General features: G+C 31.0%; 1 protein-coding gene across 1 annotated transcript in view; it reads right to left on the bottom strand.

Annotated features, from left to right (window-relative positions):
- The window catches only part of LOC124369755 (discoidin domain-containing receptor 2), a 229,729-nt gene that overhangs the window by 128,780 nt on the left and 82,210 nt on the right, over window positions 1-18,739 (bottom strand). Inside the window, exon 3 of the mRNA XM_046827839.1 lies at window positions 4,094-4,198. Coding sequence (XP_046683795.1) covers window positions 4,094-4,157 — 64 coding nt within the window. The 5' untranslated portion in view covers window positions 4,158-4,198. The remainder of the gene's footprint in view (window positions 1-4,093; window positions 4,199-18,739) is intronic.

Genomic DNA, 18,739 nt, shown 5'->3' with positions numbered 1-18,739 from the left:
ATTGTAATCTTAATGAGTTAAAATGATTTTTTGTTGTTCTTTAAAATTTGATTTATTACGTGTATTAGCTTCTTCCGCGTACATGGTCAACCTAATATTCTCTTATCATTCTCTTGTTATGAATGAAGTATAATATTCTGCTCTTGTTATATATGTGCATCTCTGTACATTCTGCGTTTTATTTAAATTGGGTTTCCGATGTTGAATACTGAAATATAACAATGTGCACCACACATATGTAACTAAGTAAACCACACGTATGTAACTAAGTGCTATGTTGACTAAGAATGTAGGCTATAGCTAATTTTGGAAGGTCCTATTTTTGTGAAATTTGTTCAATTTGACATGTATATATTTTGATAGAATTGTTGTCGTTCACATGATAAATTTATTATATAAACATTGTTATGCCCTTATCATTGATCTAAAACGCATTGTTATGATCAATCATCATTACGTAAGCAATCCCCTTTATGTTAAAGCACCTATCACTGAACTTTTCCGTTGCGAATATTTAAAGAAAAGGATACTTGTTACATAGGATGTAGATCATATTGTTTGGGATAACTTGATTCGGTTTGCTTAGCAGCCACATCAAGAATATTTTCTAAATCAATATTACTAGAAATAGAGTCGTGAAAGAAAGGTTTAACGCACTTAAGCTAAGAAAGATAATTTACTGCGTATGTAATGATTACTTTACTCATTATTAGTATTAATTAATAATCTTAATATAAGATTATTAATCCTTCAAAAGGTTTCAAGATGGAGGCCAGCCATCTGCCGAAGTCAATTCGCTTGTAAACATTTACAGTAGGCCTATGTTTAATACGATCGAACTCTCAAAGTGATCATACTTAATAATAAAAGAGAAAAAATTGTTATTTTGTTTCAGGGTGTATAAATACTTATGGATATCAAACTAAATACAACATGAAAGGTAATATATGAGCCGATTGCTCACAGTGATAGCACTAACCAGAGGTATAGTGAGACGGGGATGATATAACACAGATTGTCAGACTGTGAAGTAGCCAAGATCAGTCACACCTCGCGGGCCGGCTCCAGTTTCATCCCTCCTGGAGTAGAGTTACTGGCGACGGCGGCTACGGCTACACGGCGGGCGGCGCGGCGCGGCCGAGACAGCAGTGAAGCTGCACGAGTGTTCTAACGATTGCGGCGACTGATGGATCAGTTACAATTATGAAACTTGTGAGGCTTATATCCGGTGTCCGGTTATGTACAAGTGCTAAAAAATGATTATTGAACAAAATCAAAGTGGCGCTTAGTTCCGATTTGTTAACCTAGTTACCGAGTGTAGTCTTTTAACTACTGTATGTTTACATTTACGGCGTCCAGACTCTCATCGTTGATTTTGTGATTTTTCGAGATTCTTTCTCGATCGGGTATAATTGAAGACGATAATGCTTTCTAGTTATATTTGAGTTAGACTTTTGTCCATGAATAGAGCTCTCTTGTACTGAACCAACAAAAACAGTATTTATTGTCTAATAATGACGTTTATCATTGCATATTACTACGAGTCTCATTAATGTCTCTCTATCTGTCTGTCTATGTGTCTGTCCGCGCAATATCTCAAAAACGATCAAATCCGTAGACTTGAAATTTTGCATGAAGCTTCCTTTATACATATGCAAAACTGTGTTCGATGTTGGTGCATGTCACTCCAAGGGATTTGCCGGCGCGCTAGCGAGAATATTTTACATTGGTCAAAAATAAATAAATTTGTAAACAAGCTAAATACTATCACGCGACTTTTAACATTTGGCATAGTAGCACATGTAGCATCAATATGTGTAACACATCTGTAGAATATTTCTTCAACATATGAGAATTACACTTGTGTGGTTTTGACTTATATCAGCAACAATGACAATCCATTCCTGAGCATTAATAATTTTGGTATTTTGTGTTACATTGCTTTTTAAATTTATTTTTGGACTTAAAAATAACAAAACCACTCCACTTCCTGAGTGTTCATAAACATACTGTCTTCATAATCATTATGGTCTGTAAGGAATATAAATAATAATAACTTTCACAAATGAGACATTCAAGTGGAAACAAAACCATTAACAATATTAAAGGGTGGAGATTAACTAAACACCGTTTTCTGGCAACAATGCAACTTAATAACAAAAACATACTATCATATAATTTATTTACTCCAGTTTTTCTAAGACTAGATAAACTTTTTTTATCAGGCCTTAGTTCTACTTTTTAATCTGTTTTTGTTACCATTGGAAATTATAGTTCTCTTATGTTTAGATTTTAATATAGTTTTAATTAATTAGTTTAGTTACATTAAAATAACAGAAATTTTAATGTTTGTACATTCACAAGCTGTTATATTTATTAAATAGCCGTGTTAAGAAACACATTTATATGGATTATTACAAATAGTACATAGTTATATTTTTCATTCGAGCAGCATTTTATGTGTGTATGAAGTGAAAGCTTTTCTTTAACCATGTTTTATTTCATTATTGGTATTATGTATTTAACCGCTCACGAAATGGTAACTTTCAATTTAATACTTTTAGTTACCAAATACCTTTCTCTCATTTTGTAAGGAATCAAAACAAAACATTTATTTAAGAAAAAATGCTATATCACGAAAGTTTCCTGCAGTTTGTTATATCAGTATTTTAATGAAAAGTGAGCGGTTCCTTTACTTCAAATATATATAACAGAATGCTGTTAAAACAATGAAGTCAACACACGAGATGAGATCAGTAACAGAACATGGAGTGATTGCTGAAGCGAATGCTTCTGAGAGGAACCAATTCAGCAAGTTACACACGGAAAATATTTCTACATTTTTACTTATTCTTTATCTCTGTGTATTCCTATTTAAATATTTTCTTATATTATTACACTCATTTTAGTATTCAAAATCCTTATTTTACCTCCCTCATTGGTAAAGAAGTAAAAACAACAAACAAGAGAATGTTTTATTGAATTCCTTACAACCTACATTTTAATACATTCTCTTTTTCACGGTCAAAGGAACAACGTAGCCTATATATTCTGAAAAAATTTAATAATACGAAAAGGGAAAGTGAATCCTTGCCGATTAATTGAGCAAAAAGAGTAGCGAAAACAAGAAGCCTTGCGGAAGCCCCGAGGTAACCGGACCTGTCGGGGAAGCGGGGCGGACAACTCGGATGACATAGTAGCTCGTGGGAACAGTGGCCTGCTCAGCCATTCACAGGTCTTTGTTTTGTCTTGCCTTTGTCTTTTGTACAGGTGTTTGTTCTATTGGCGTAGAGCCATGATGTCACTCGCATGTGGGTTGTATTGTTCCAGCCTCACAACTACCATTCGTTAAGCATACATTACACTGAGACACGCACAGAGTACCGTGTTCTTCAAACTAATAGAATTTAGAATTCATTATCAATTGATTGTAACCTTAGATATAGTGTAATCACTTCAATTCAATAATTCTTAGCGATTTAATAAAATTTGTATAAATTGCCTTGTTCATTGTATGCCTGCACATTACTTTAGAGGAAATGAAACTCGGCTTAACAGCAAGAAGATTAAGATAGATTTCGCAAAAGTTTTATTATACCTTACAATTTTATTTTGTTATGATACTTCACATTTCTAATGTTTTCGGTTCGTATTTAAATCCATCCATGTATATATGAGAGTTCTGGCAACTCTCGTTTCTAGAGCTTCTAGCTTGTGGAATTTTATGACGAATTACTCTGTTTGATAATTTGCAAGAGACTAGAATTATGTCCTTATTAAAAACATTTATATTAATATATTAAATTTTTGACGATGTAAAAACATTTCATATTATACAATTTAAACGATGCAGTTATAATTAAATACATTACAGAGTTAGCCTAATGATTTATACTTGTAGTTCAATAGGCTACAAGTCTCGTCCTAAGCCAAAAGAGACATACAAAATAATATTAGATTAATTCATTACTATACAATTACTGTGTATATTAATACTAAAAATTAACTGTTTATAATAGATAAGTCATATTATTACATTATACTGTGAATTTAAGTAAATAAGCCATATTACTTAATTACTAAAATAACTTACCAAGGAAGAGCGCGTAACCGGCTTGCAGAACAGAGAGCAAGTAAAACACCGTTGGTGACATCATACATCCGTGACGTCAGAGAACATGGCGAGGTCACAGTAGTTCTGGAACAAGAGTATCTATTTTAAGTATGCTGTAAATTATGCTCTTGGAGGAAGATGATTAAAAGGAATAATGTAATACAGTTGTAAAGTTAAAACATTTTTAATTTCATATTTCCTTTTAAATGAAGAAACCCAGCATTATTTTTGTGAGCAGTTATCTGGGTCGCGCACTCGAGAGCCCCATTAAACAATAGATGATTCGTGATTTTATCGTTTCTTGATTGCTTATAGGTTGACCTTCAGCTAATCGTTAAAGTTTTTATTTCAATATAATTTAAGAAACATAAATTTTAATAACATCCATTTAAGCAAGTAAATGGAAGAAAAGATGAATGTAAAAACCATTATTCAGACTGTAATTTAACAAACTGAGAGTTGCAGTTTATTGTTATTACATTATTATTATATTTAGAGTGCACACGTGTTGATGTTACATTCCTGTGATCAGAAACAAAAATTCTGCAAGAATTTGTAATGTTGAGAATGTCCGGCAGGTAGCGCAGTGAGAACATTCCCGGAATTCCCGCCAAGTCTGTAATATCCTGTAGAGAAGTGTAACTCTCTGGAAAATCCGTTTTTACTCAAACGCCGGCAGCAGAAATTTTTACAGCGGTTTTAGTTACATTGTAATTTGTTGTTTCCTGGAAAATATAACTTAATAAAATTGTTTAACTGCCCTAAAGTCCGGTGTAACTTGTTAATATCCGGCAGTTAATTTTGGTGATAAGTACGAATGGTTGAATTGTAACTGTTCTGTTAAGTCGTATATAAATTTTAATTTTTCTTAAATCTACTTTAAATCTGCAATAAATATGAAACATAGTAGTAGTAAGTAGTTAAAAACAAATAGTATTGTATTTAATTTGCCTACTTAAAATATTAAATAAAATATAAAATTGTTATCATTTGAAAGCACTCATAGACTGTAAATGAAATCAGAATTAATTTAAGTTATAACAAAATATAAACTTTCAAATACAATTTAAAAAACTGTATTTAGATGGTTGTTTTGCCAAATGTATCAATCAAAAGATTCTTTCTTAAGGCAAATTTGGGGAATTATATTTATACTTTAAAAAGCGTATAATATAATTAGGCTACTTTGAAGATTTTAATCCGTTGTCAGCATTTTCGTGGGTCTGAATACAATAGTCCAAATTAATATTCTTACATCTCATCGTAGAATAATGAAAATTCGTATATGTATTTTCCCGTTTCACCAAGAAAGTAATTTTTAAGGAATACTACTTCAAAATTAAATAGTTAATAACCGAACGAAAACCGATTGCACTACAATGATGCAGATTTTTAAAAGATTAAATCTCAACAGTATGCTTTGACCACCACAACTTTATGAATCGCATACACTTACCAACCTAGGTAATTTCTAGAATTTCTTTATTCGAAGAAGGCTGCTGCGTCTCCATAGCTTTATTTCCCTTCTATATCTTAGAATAAAAGACGGTAATTCCATGAAAAAAGGATTTTAGAGATTGGTTACCAATATCTGATTTGATTTACTTCGAAAGGAAATGTAAAATAAATAAAAACTATATTGGCGTATTTGAGTAGAATTTTCCCCAAAAAGGGGCTATACTCACTCGGCAGTGAGATTTAATAATTTTTCACTTGTTTATACGCTTAGAAGATACGCCACTATTCAGTCTACGTATCCTCAATTCAACCGTGGGTATGTGAACAGAGAGACCTCACATATAATACTGTACGCTGAAGTTCACTACTTCAAACAGGAAATTCAATGAACTCTCGGATCGCCACACACAGTAGCAAGATGACAATCAATTGTGTCGTTAATGGAGTACTTTATCGTCGGACCTATAATAAATCAGGACCACAACTGTGGTCTGTGATTACCCTCTGATGTAGAGATGCGGGTAGTGGCCGGTGTAGCGCTCCCGTCCCGCACTCAATGGCCCTTGCGCTGGCGCTGGCGTGTGGTCGCTTTCATCTCCAGCGTTAATTAATTCCGTGCGAGGATTTTAACTTTGATCACTTTTTTCAGGCCCCTTTAAATTTACTAAATATCGAAGTACTTTAATCATATTCCCGTATTGCGAATTTATGGGTATTCCTGTAGGACAATGAACTCGTAACTTCAACATTCCAAATAGATTAATATGTACACCAATTATAGCCTTTAGATTCGTTCTAAATAGGGGGTCGTCATCTATAAGTTTGCGCCCATGTACGTGTTAGTAGGTGTGTTTTATTTTATTTAGATGTTCAATAAGGCATAGGGTGAAGATATATCCTTATAATTTGAGGAAATATCTTGATTTACAAATAATATTAAAAGTCTGGTGACTTCCAAATTACATTTATCACAGTAAAAACTTAAATTTTATTATTTGGTGAAATTTGTATAAAAATAGTTTTTAACATTTAACATTTATTTTGGAGATGCAAGTTTAAAAATTGTAGTTTTTTATCTAAAGAATCATTTGAACAGAAATCTTTTTTAGAAAATTTTATACCAAGTACATGTTTTGTTAAAAGATTAAATAGGAACATTGCTTTTAAATTATCTTAAAACATTTTCTCTTTATATTTTACTAAAAATCATTAAGTGGTTAAAAGCGGTATTATATTGAAGATTCGTTACCCTTCCCCAACTTTAAAAATAATACTATTAATTTTATCCATTTATAGATACCTACACGTTATACTTTCAGTACCTAAATGAAAATAAGAGTTACAGGTTTTTAGATCATATATATGTATATATATATATATATATATACTAGCAGACCCGACAGACGTTGTCCTGTACACACGTCTTTAATTCGAAAATTTTAAACATTGATTAATCTGTAACAATCTGGGCTTTTTTGATAAAAATGTCTATTAAAAAAGTTATTACAATATATAACTTCATCACATGTACATTTAATCACACTTCGACCAACCGATAGTGTGTGAGTATAACATGAGTGATGTGAAAATGTAGAGGATGTTTTAAATTAAAACTTACTTAATCTTAAGGTAAAAAAGTCGAAACAAACTATTTTATAACAGGTATATATTTTCAATTTACAACTTAATTTATCGTAATGCCATTGAATGTACAATATTTTTTGTTAATCCTTCAGGAATATACACAAACAAATTAGATGATTTTCCGATAGGGCTGAAGTATAATAAGTGACATCCATCACAATCGAATTATTGATATTTCTGAGTAGCCTATATAAACTACTATCCGAATTAGATTATAGTTATGTAAAGGCTGAAGTATAATAAGCAGCCACCATCACAATCGAATTATTAATGTTTCTGAATAGTCTATCTAAACTACCGAATTTCATTACAGTTATTTAAAATTACAGTATAGTATCAGAACTGGCTAACAGAATTTAATTTATCTAAAATACTAAATAAGTATTCCGTATAGGGCTGAAGTATAATAAGTGGCCACCATCACAATCGAATTATAGATTATTTCTGAATAGCCTATCTAAACTACTTAAATGACGAACTGAATTAGATTATAGTTATTTAAAGGCTGAATTACAATAAGCGGCCAACATCGCAATCAAATTATTGATATTTCTAATTAGCCTATCTAAAACTACCGAATATCATTATCTTTATATTTATATTTCTTGTGTGCGTGTGTATGGAGCTGAACTCTTCCTAAATGGGGTGGACCATCTTGGAATGTTTTACATTGTATCAGCAGAATGCGCTACGATCACAGTTTCAAATGTTTTCTATTTTAATTCCAGGTTTTCCTGACAGTTTGTGCTGTTATCAAATATGTGTGTTGTTTTGTAACATCGTGTAATTATTGTGTGAGTGCTAATTTGTAATATCACATTAATAGAGATTGAAGATGTTTAAAGTACATAAAAAACTATAGTTATTTATTGAAGTTATTGAACTAATTTTGAAAATTTATTGAAACGAAGTGAGTATATTGGTCGCATAACCTAAGTAGCATACAAATCAAATGGTTGTGTTTCTATGTGTGAATAACTATTGTTAACAGTTTGGTCACATTAAGTTCAAATTAAGTAGCATATAAATCACATGATTGAATAACTATTCGTCCTCTTCCACGTAGACGTGGCATTTTTCTGTAAAAATAAAATTCTGTATAATAGTACACAATGAGTATGAGTAACTTATTGAATATGTAATTTTGATTAAATAAGTTCTAGATAAAAATGTATAAACAACGTAGGACTACGGTATCTAAAATACTAAATTAAGTATTCCCTATAGGTCTGAAGTACAATAAGTGGCCACCATCACAATCGAATTATTGATTATTTCTGATTAATCTATCTAAAACTAGCGAATTACATTATAATTATTTAAAATTACAGTATAGTATCAGAAACTGGCCAACAGAATTTAATTTATCTAATATACTAAAATAAGTATTCCCTATAGGTCTGAAGTACAATAAGTGGCCACCATCACAATCAAATTATTGATATATCTGAATAGCCTATCTAAACTACTAAAATGATGATCCGAATTAGATTATAGTTATTTAAAGGCTGAATTATAATAAGCGGCCACCATCACAATCAACTTATTGATATTTCTGATTAGTCTATCTAAATTACTGAATTTCATTATAGTTATTTAAAATTACAGTATAGTATCAGAACTGGGCCAACAGAATTTAATTTTAAAACCAATTCCTACATTATTAACAATAGTTATTGACACATGTGATTCTCTATTAATTTAATATTACAATTTGCACTCATACAATAATTACACGATGATACAAAAACAACAACACAAATTTGATAGCAGCACAAACTGTCGGCAAAACCTGGAATTAAAATAGAAAAACATTTGAAACTGCGATCGTAGCGCATTCTGCTGGATCCAATTTAAAACATACCGAGATAAAAAACAATTGATTTACAAACAAAAAATTAACTGATCAATCGCTGCACACTTAATATTTATGAATTTCAGTTAAAAGTGTGTATTTTACTAAAACTTCCAATTTTATATCTGGATAACCTCTATTGATATTCCTGATTAGGCCTATCTAAACTACCGAATTTCATTATAGTTATTTAAAATTACAGTTTATAGTATCAGAACTGGCCAACAGAATTTAATTTAAGTCCAATTCCTACACTATTAACAATAGTTATTCACACATGTGATTTGTATGCTACTTAATTTGAACTTATCTGACCAACTTTGACTGCAGATTAAAAATGTAAATTACAACAAATTATTTTAAATCCATTAGTTTAAAACTTGATTATCTAAAATGTTAACAATTAGTTATTCACACATAGAAACACAACCTTTTGATTTGTATGCTACTTAGGTTATTTGAGGTAATGCGACCAATAATCTCTATTATTGGTAACTATTACAATTTTAGCACTCACACAATTAATTACACGATGTTTTATTTTTTATTTTCTTCTTTTTGCCTGTTGGCTGGCCTTTATAAACTTATAACGCGGCCACGTAGTACACTTTTTATAACTTCATTTATTATATTTTAATGTTATTTGCCGTATTTACTTTTGAAAAATTACAATAAACAACACACACACATTGATAGCAGCACAAAAATATTCGGGAAAAACCTGGAATTTAAAATAGAGAAACATTTGAAACTGCGATCGTAGCGCATTTCTTCCAAGATCAACACTTAATATTTACTAAGAATTTCAGTTTAAAAGCTAAAAACTTCCAATTTTATCTATTGGATAATCTCTATCCTCCAAAGTGGACTACAGAATATATTGAAATAAGATGTGGTGTTATTTTTATATGGGTTTATGCTTACTCTATGCTTTCAAGACTATAATTGATTAAACGTATGGCTGTGTTGTAATATTATAATGTTTACATAGAAAACAATTGGTGATAATTTAACTTTGAAATCTGCATTAGACTACTGATCAAGCACTTTATAATAACGTTATATAAATGTAAACAAATGTTTCTGCCTCTTTGGTGAACTTTAGCTGGAAATATTCACAGCTGTTAAGTATTAGTTCACTTTGTATTACGTGTCGTAGCGCAGTCTGTCGGATTCAATATAAAAACACTCCAACATCAACAACAATTTATAATTAAAAATTTTAATTTAAATTTGACCGAATAAATAAACTATAATGAAATTCAGTAGTTTGGATAGGCTATTCAGAAATATCAGTTAATTCGATTGTGATGGTGGCTGCTTATTATACTTCAGCCCTTATAATAACTATATTCCAATTCGGATAGTAGTTTGGATAGGCTATTCAGAAACATCAATAATTCGATTGTGATGGAGGCCACTTATTATACTTCAGCCCTATCGGAAAAACCATCTAATTTGTTTATGTACACTCCTGAAGGATTAACAAAAAATATTGTACATTCAATAGCATTACGATAAATTAAGTTGTAAATTAAAAAAAATATACTTGTTATAAAATTAGTAATTTAAAATTACAGTATACAGTAGTATCGGAATTGGCCAACAGAATTTAATTTAAAAACCAATTCCTACACTATTAACAATAAGTAGTTATTCACACATGTGATTTGTATGCTACTTAATTTGATCTTATGTGACCAATTCTTACTGCAGATTAAAAAAATGTAAATTACAACAAATTATTTTAAATCCAATTAGTTTAAAACTTGATTATCTAAACTGTTAACAAATATTCACACATAGAAACACATCCTTTTGATTTGTATGCTACTTAGGTTATTTGAGGTATGCGACCAATATACTCACTTCAATAAATTTGCAAAATGAGTTCAATAACTTTAATAAAATAACTATAGTTGTTTATGCACTTCAAACATCTTCAATCTCTATTAATATATTATAACAATTAGCACTCACACAATAATTACAGAATGTTACAAAACAACACACAAATTTGATAGCAGCACAAACTGTCAGGAAAAATTGGAATTTAAAATAGAAAAACATTATGGCTGTGTTGTAATATTATAATGTTTACGTAGAACAATTGGTGAAACTTCATCTTTGCAATCTGCGTTACACTACTGATCTAGCACTTTACAAATTTAAAAATATGAACTTTCTATAATTTTAAAATGTGAAACAAATATTTCTGCCTCTTTTGATGAACTTCACCTGAAAATATTCACAGCTGTTAAGAATCAGTTCACTTTGTAATACGTGTCGTTCGTAGCGCAGTCTGGCGGATCCAATGTAAAACACTCCAACATCAACAACAACTTATTATTAAAAAATTAATTAAATAAACTATTTAATTGGACCGAATTGTGAATCTAAACCATTCTCGGATCCACCTGAAGACACACAAAAAGTTTCATTAAAAATCGGTTCACCCGTTTAGGAGGAGTTCATTAACATACACACGCACACAAGAAATTATATATATATATATATATAATATATATATATATATATATATATATATTATTTTTATATTGAAGAGATAATGTATGTCGCGTTCCAATATGGGGCTTAGTGTACTGCCAATTAATATTACAGAGTTATGTGCTTATTATTGTGCTGATGCAGTTAATGATGAATGAAGAAACTGCTATTACGTTATTCAAAATTTCTATGTAAAGAAATATAAAACTCTATCCAACTTCAAGCAATAAAGTTTTTATTCATTTATATTATCAGAGATTTGACACACCTAGCCTATTGTTTTTAAAGGGCATTCTGTCATACCGTATAAAGTAGGTAAATTGGGGAAGGGTTGACATAATGCAAATATTGTGTTTAGTTTAATATCACCTTTCGCTCAGTCCAGCGTCTGAAAGCTGACATTGTCACAGACTTGACTCCTGAAATCTGGAGCCCACGTATGTCTAAAGGGAGCAAAAAATAAGTCGGCAAAAAATAAGTTAAAATCGAAATGTGGACATTATATCGACATCAAAGTCACTTAGACCACACAACCGCTCTGTCTGGTTTCCCAGCAGCCATTTAGCGTAATCTAGGTGAAGAGGTGTTCTCATCGTCTATTGCACCAGTGCATTGTAGAGCTCAAACATCTATTTGGGTCTAAAAGCCTCTACTTCCTGTCTTAGATATTTCCAGTACCATAGTTAAGTAGCCTTGTTTACCATGACAAAGAAAAAGTGTATTAATGCATGTAAAGTGCATTGCTGAATTTGCCTTGTTGTCACGATCAAGAAAATGTATGTAGTTTCTGGAAACCTACGTCAATCATAAAACTACTTAAGATACTTTCAGTGCCATTGTAAAGTTGAGGGTGAATTTGCTGCCCCGATGAAGCAAATACGAAATGCAGGACTCTGAAACCTATTTTGGTTAAAGCTTGTCTACTTCTGGCCTTTAAACTCTAATTATTTTACAATCCAATTTCAATCCCTTGAGAACAATTTGCAAGATGACTCTCCTCTATAAATAGTTGTGAAACTTGAAGATTCTATGAACACTGAGATCAAAGGACATCTGTGTATCTTTCTAGAACATTGACAAGGAGAAATAATGCACTTTTAGGAGTTTTTTTTTTAACCCTTACGGATGTTCCATATTGATTAATTTACTTTTGTTCTATATCAATGTCAATGGGCATAAGTGAGCCAGCCAAATTTCAACTTTATTACATATTGAGATAATAAATAATTACTGAAGAATGTGGGAGTAAAGGAGTTTCTTTTTATATACAGTATATGCTTCAAAAGTCCTGGAACGGTTTAGTAATGTTTAACTATTTCTAATAAGCAATGACACTTTAATCCAAGTTACCCACAAACATTTAATTTTTATTCAATTTTCAGGTTTTTATTTCATCTGGGTGGCCCGCAAGGAGTCAGAATAAGAACTTAAATTAGAGCATAGGCAGAGACGTACATAAATTTAAAATTCGTTTATATTAAAACGCAATGCCACAAACCGGACCTCAAAAGGATTACCTTACCGTAAATGGCTGCGTTTTAAAGTTGACCCCCTTGATGAAATAAAAACCTGATAATCACATAAAAAATTAGATTTTGGTGGGTGATACTGATATACCAAGTTCATTACTTTAAAAGAAATGGTTAAAAAGTTATAAACCGTTCCAGAACATTTCAGGTATATAATGTATATAAAAGGTAACGTCCACTCAATTATGAAGATGTATAAATTAATTGCATACAGATTAAGCAAGTTTTGGTTACAGATAAATCTACTTTATCAATCTTAATGAGCTTTACTAAAATCTTAGAGCGATGTGTTTAATTAAATTGGTCTAGCTACAGCACTAAATGCAAAGGTAGCATCACTGATAAAGATGCCCTTTTAACTTAAAATATTTAAATTTTAATCTTTATTGAATTTTCTATAAATTTCTTTAACTTTATAATTCTCACACATAATGTTTTAGGCTTCCAACTCTCTAGTGTTTAAATTTGGTAATAACTAAAATAACATAATCTCAAATAACAAATGCCACCCCAGAAATGGCTTGATAGAATAAAACACTACTTGTCTGTTACGTTTTACGTCCATGTAAAAATGTGTTTGAAACCGCGAGATATAACTTAGCTATATATTTGGGAGTTACTTTTAAAACTGCGAACGATTTAGTGTTGTACATGTGCATAAACTGTATTTCAAATGTGAGCGGCCTATTATAGGCACTTGCGCAGAGCTGAATACAAGGATAAACGCACGCAATACTGCGTGTTCGTCCCACAGCACACAGCATCCTGGCCCGAAGGCAACTCTCAATGTGTTATTCATTTTCGATTTCAATATATCAGTATCAAATCTGGAAATTCAACCTAAATTTCAATCCTCTAAGTTATACATGTATAAGGATGGACCACACAAAGACAAAAAAAACTATCGTCATCAACTGTTTGGAGAGACTCCGCTAAACGCTTTACCAATTAAACTTATTATTTAATTATACATAACATGACTAACGAGCTTTGCTTGGATTGTATGCCGAATTTAAAGTCATTCGTTAGGCTACATGCGTTACTACGTTTATAAAAGTTCCGGTGAACTAGGGAGGGTTCTACAATGCAAAAGTGCTTTGATATCAAATCTTTTACTTTACTTTCACTTAAATTTTAACGTTGAATGTACATTCTATATGTTTTTCTTTTTTACTCTATAAAAAAGTAAATTTATATATTGAAATAGTACACGGTAATAATCATTCTTTATATACGTTTATTTATTCTACGATTTCTTCGTGTCATCATGGTCACCTATAAGACCAACTTCAACATTTTCACTAACGCTGAACCAAATCTAATGGATTGCGATAATCAATAACAATCAAATTCAATATTGCTCTATAAATTAAGTTTCATGTAAAGTTTAAAGTCTATAGGAGTTAACGGACAAAATTGAAATTTATCTAGTCTTTCGAGTGACGGACAAAATTGAAATTTATCTAGTCTTTCGGCTTCGCTAAAGTCAGCAAATAAATATGTTTAAGGGTATAACCCTAGATTTTACAATTTTTGAATTTACTGTAACATTTCCATGTACATCTCATATACATAAGTACATTCAAACTCAATTAATTTGTGTCTGCAAATCACAAAAATAAATAAAAAACTGCATCACGAGTAACAAAAATCTATTGATTTTCTGATGGCAGGAAGCAGTCCGACTGTGTTGTGAAACACGTTCCTTTTATGAAACACTCATATGAGTATACAATATTGTGTACGACTACACACGAGATTCATGCTCAGTCTTTCAGATTTTTATCAGTTATTCCAGTCAAAATTGAGTAAAAATGTTCGTCTACTCATATCAATTTAATTTTCAAATTAAGTTTTATACAACCCAAACATTCGAACAAATTGGCTTCGTTACATTTTTTGATAAGTTACAGGTTAATTTCGTATGATTAACCTAAACAATACTCTCAATGCATTAGTTTTTTCATTCCGTCTTTTCCCTCTTGCCTGCATTATTATCCAAATATACCAATGTAACTAGAGTAATTTTTTATAACACAATGCTTTACAAAATGATAACGAATCGATGTATAAAGTCTTCAGTTCCGATATAGAGGTAGTATTTTTCGTGGGTTCGTTCAACAGCTATCGTGAGTATGGACTGTCAAAATTTGGATTTCGTCATCTGCAATTGGCGAGTAAACGCTTAGCCAACAAGCAATTGTGCGGAATATAAAAAACACTTGTGATGAGTATAAAAACACTTTTGATGAGTATAGCAAAGATACGTGATTAGTATCAGAAGCGCTTGTGCTGAATCCAAGGGATGTAACTAATTATATACACTGGTTACATACCATGATGTATGTATGTAAAATCAATTATCCAAAAAAACTACAGAAAGTATTATGTAAAACGACCAGCTGAAATATAGGAACGTGCAGGGTATAAACTAATCGTAAACTTCATTGAAGATGTTAGGTAGCAATGCTAAGTTAACATCAAAGTACTCAAAGGATCACGTACAGACCACCAGAATAAATGGCCAGACTTGTGCAGGATATTAACTAATCACGTACACCACCTATATACAGTGCTGATGTTAGTGGAGAATGCCAATTATCTTACAAATAACACAAAAAGATCACGTTCAAACCAGCAGATAGAAAGGCAGGATACAAACAGGATTATGTGAGAAGAATAAATTGACGCTGAATCCTGACACTGATAAACGTGTAACTGTACTTACTGTAATGAAGTTGAAATGGATTTAGTCAGTACTTTGTTAGATAATGAGGATACACCATGTCGGTACTTACGAGACAATGCATGAAAGAATACTTCTCTTTTTATAAAAATTTATCAATCACAGTTAACATCTACGTTTGTTTTTGGAGCTGTTTTACTTATAGAAGTACACTAGGATAATCTTTAATTTAAAACATGATATGGTTGTATAGTAATGTTGAGCAATTACTCCGTCAACTTCAGATTATTTCATATTTGTAGTTCCATAAGGACTACCAAATTTAAATTGACCCAGAAACTAATCATAATTACCGGTTTTATGTGAAGATGATAGATTGTCAAGTTTTGATGTATTTGGTGAACGCTCATTCTTCTTGTTACAAGAAGAACAAATACTTTGAATACCGTCCTTATATGGCGATTTCGTATAGTCATTAAAATTAGTTGGATAATTGCTTAGTAATCAATAGTATAAATTGTTGATAACAATAACACTGATATTAATAAAAAGTCTAATAAATAATTTTTGTATGAAAATTTCACTACCCCTCTAAATATCTAACCAAAATAGAACACATGTGGCTATATAATGGTTAAAGAGGGAACAACCCGTACTACCCCACCAACAGAAAACGTCGATTACACGGTTTATATTATAATTGCATATCTCGTTTCCAAACATTGCATTCAGTAATATGTAGCTAAGAAAGGGAAGTTGGGAATACGGACAAGTATATTTGGAATTAAAAAATCCTCATCCAAACACGTAAATCCTTGAAAAATCATATAAACGATTTAAAAAAAGGATAATATTGTTTTCGTTTAAAAAGGGTGGGCTAAAACTCCGACCAAATTTATAAACAATAGCTTATACCATCACTTTAGGCTTCCAAAAAGATTTGTCGGTACCAAATCCGTACTAAAATAAAATTTTGTGATGAGGATTTTTAAGGATAATAATATTGTTTTATAAAAAAGTGTTATATACACATTAACATGTTTTAATCGGTAACAAATTAAGCGTTTGTCAAAGGAATATAGGAATATAGTAAAAAATAGTTGAACAAATAATGCATTTTACCATGGAATAGAGGAGAATAAGATCAATATCGCATTTTTTTGGTTAGTGCCAAAAATGTATATACTTTACAATTTACTTTACTTTACCATTGAGATTGAGTGGAAGAGAGGTAAAAACAGTGCTTACTACACCTCAAAAATAAAGTAATTTTTCATTTAATTTTATTTATATTTAAGAAAAACCTGGTAAAATGAATTATTTTCAATCTTATCATCGCGAAATTTACCGTTGTTAAGGTGTCTAATGATTAGATTTTTCCCTTAAATCATAAACAAGGACGCTTATTTATATGTTAACTTAAGGAGTAGACAAAACTTTACAGTTACTAATGCTAACGACAAAAATTCTATGTTTGAATATGGTTTGAATTGTGCATTATTCAAACCAAGTATTAGTGCTTAAGACTTAAACAGTGGCCATTAAAACATATAAATACAGTATCTTTGTACACTATTTGTGAATGATACAGCTTCACTATTCCCTATGGACTCAACATGAATTCTTGCATTAAATCCCATCTCATTTTGATCGGTACTGACCAAGATAGTAGTTGCAATTGAAATATCAAAGGCCAGAAGACAGAGCCCGGACGTCGATGGAAGTACAACATTTTACGAGAAATCATAATCTGAACCTAAACTTAATTCAAATTACATCGAATTCGGTTAAGATGTGCCCTGGATTTCTTTGATCGCTACTGAAACATGTGTAGATCCTGATAAGTTTAGAATCATGAAGTTGGAGTTCAAAGCAAGCTCTAAAAACACCTATGAATAAAAAAATTTCATTAAAAATTCAATGAAATTTCTTCAGTAGTGCCGAGAATTTCAGTACTTGTAATTGAGCGCTATTAGGATATAGCCCTGAAGTTTGTGGGAAGGATAATTTTTCTCGCGGTCAAACCTACTGAACGAGTAAGCATTTTCTAGGAACATACTCGGGATTTTCCAGGATATCTAATCAAAATTCCACGTCATTTGACTAAAATACCTAAGATTTCAGTTGTTACACTGAAAGATGTAAAGCTACTGTCCATGAACCTATATATAGATATGTAGTTTATTCTGTTTCCAACACTGATTTTTTTAATTCTCATGTTATACTTATATGTCAAATCATAAAATATTATTGACTTTTAATATTATGCCATTACATGTGTGCTTACATTGACTTCACAATTCATTTCACAAAGTTAATAAGTCAAGTAATAAATTTATATATATATATATATATATATATATATATATATATATATATATATATATATTGTTTTTATAGGTTGATAAAACACATTTGCCACACTTATAGTTTTTATGTATAAGTATATCAAGACAGAAATGAATGGTCCATTGTGGGAATATCAAACCCGAGACTTTCATTGTACGTTACGTTGACGCAGTGATGCTGCATTTTTATCAATTCGAATGACTACAACTGACAAAGCCCTTGTATCTGAGTTCGTTCTAGCTGCCTTTCTTCGCGGAGCGGCAGTGGCAAGGGTGCCCTTATTTTAGAAATGTAGTACTATATTGGTCTAATTGAAGATTTGTTATTGTAATTTGTGACACTGATCGACTTTCGTGAGACCCAAACGACAGAAGACTTAATGAACAAGTTTTGGCAAGCAGATTATTTTGGTATGTAAACTAAAATATGCTTTCATTTGGTTATATATTTTTATCCTCCATATAAATAAGTTGTTCATTTATCAACGAATATGAAATAAAATAAAATAATTAATATTTTAAGAAACTAATATTTCAGTTGTAAAGATATTAGCTGACATGATAATAAAGGTTGTTATGATTATTTAATATTATATC

Source organism: Homalodisca vitripennis, chromosome 1 (assembly GCF_021130785.1).
Source record: "Homalodisca vitripennis isolate AUS2020 chromosome 1, UT_GWSS_2.1, whole genome shotgun sequence".
NCBI classification, from domain to species: domain Eukaryota; kingdom Metazoa; phylum Arthropoda; class Insecta; order Hemiptera; family Cicadellidae; genus Homalodisca; species Homalodisca vitripennis.
Note: the sequence above shows the minus strand (reverse complement) of the source record. Positions and strands in the feature narration are given on the sequence as shown.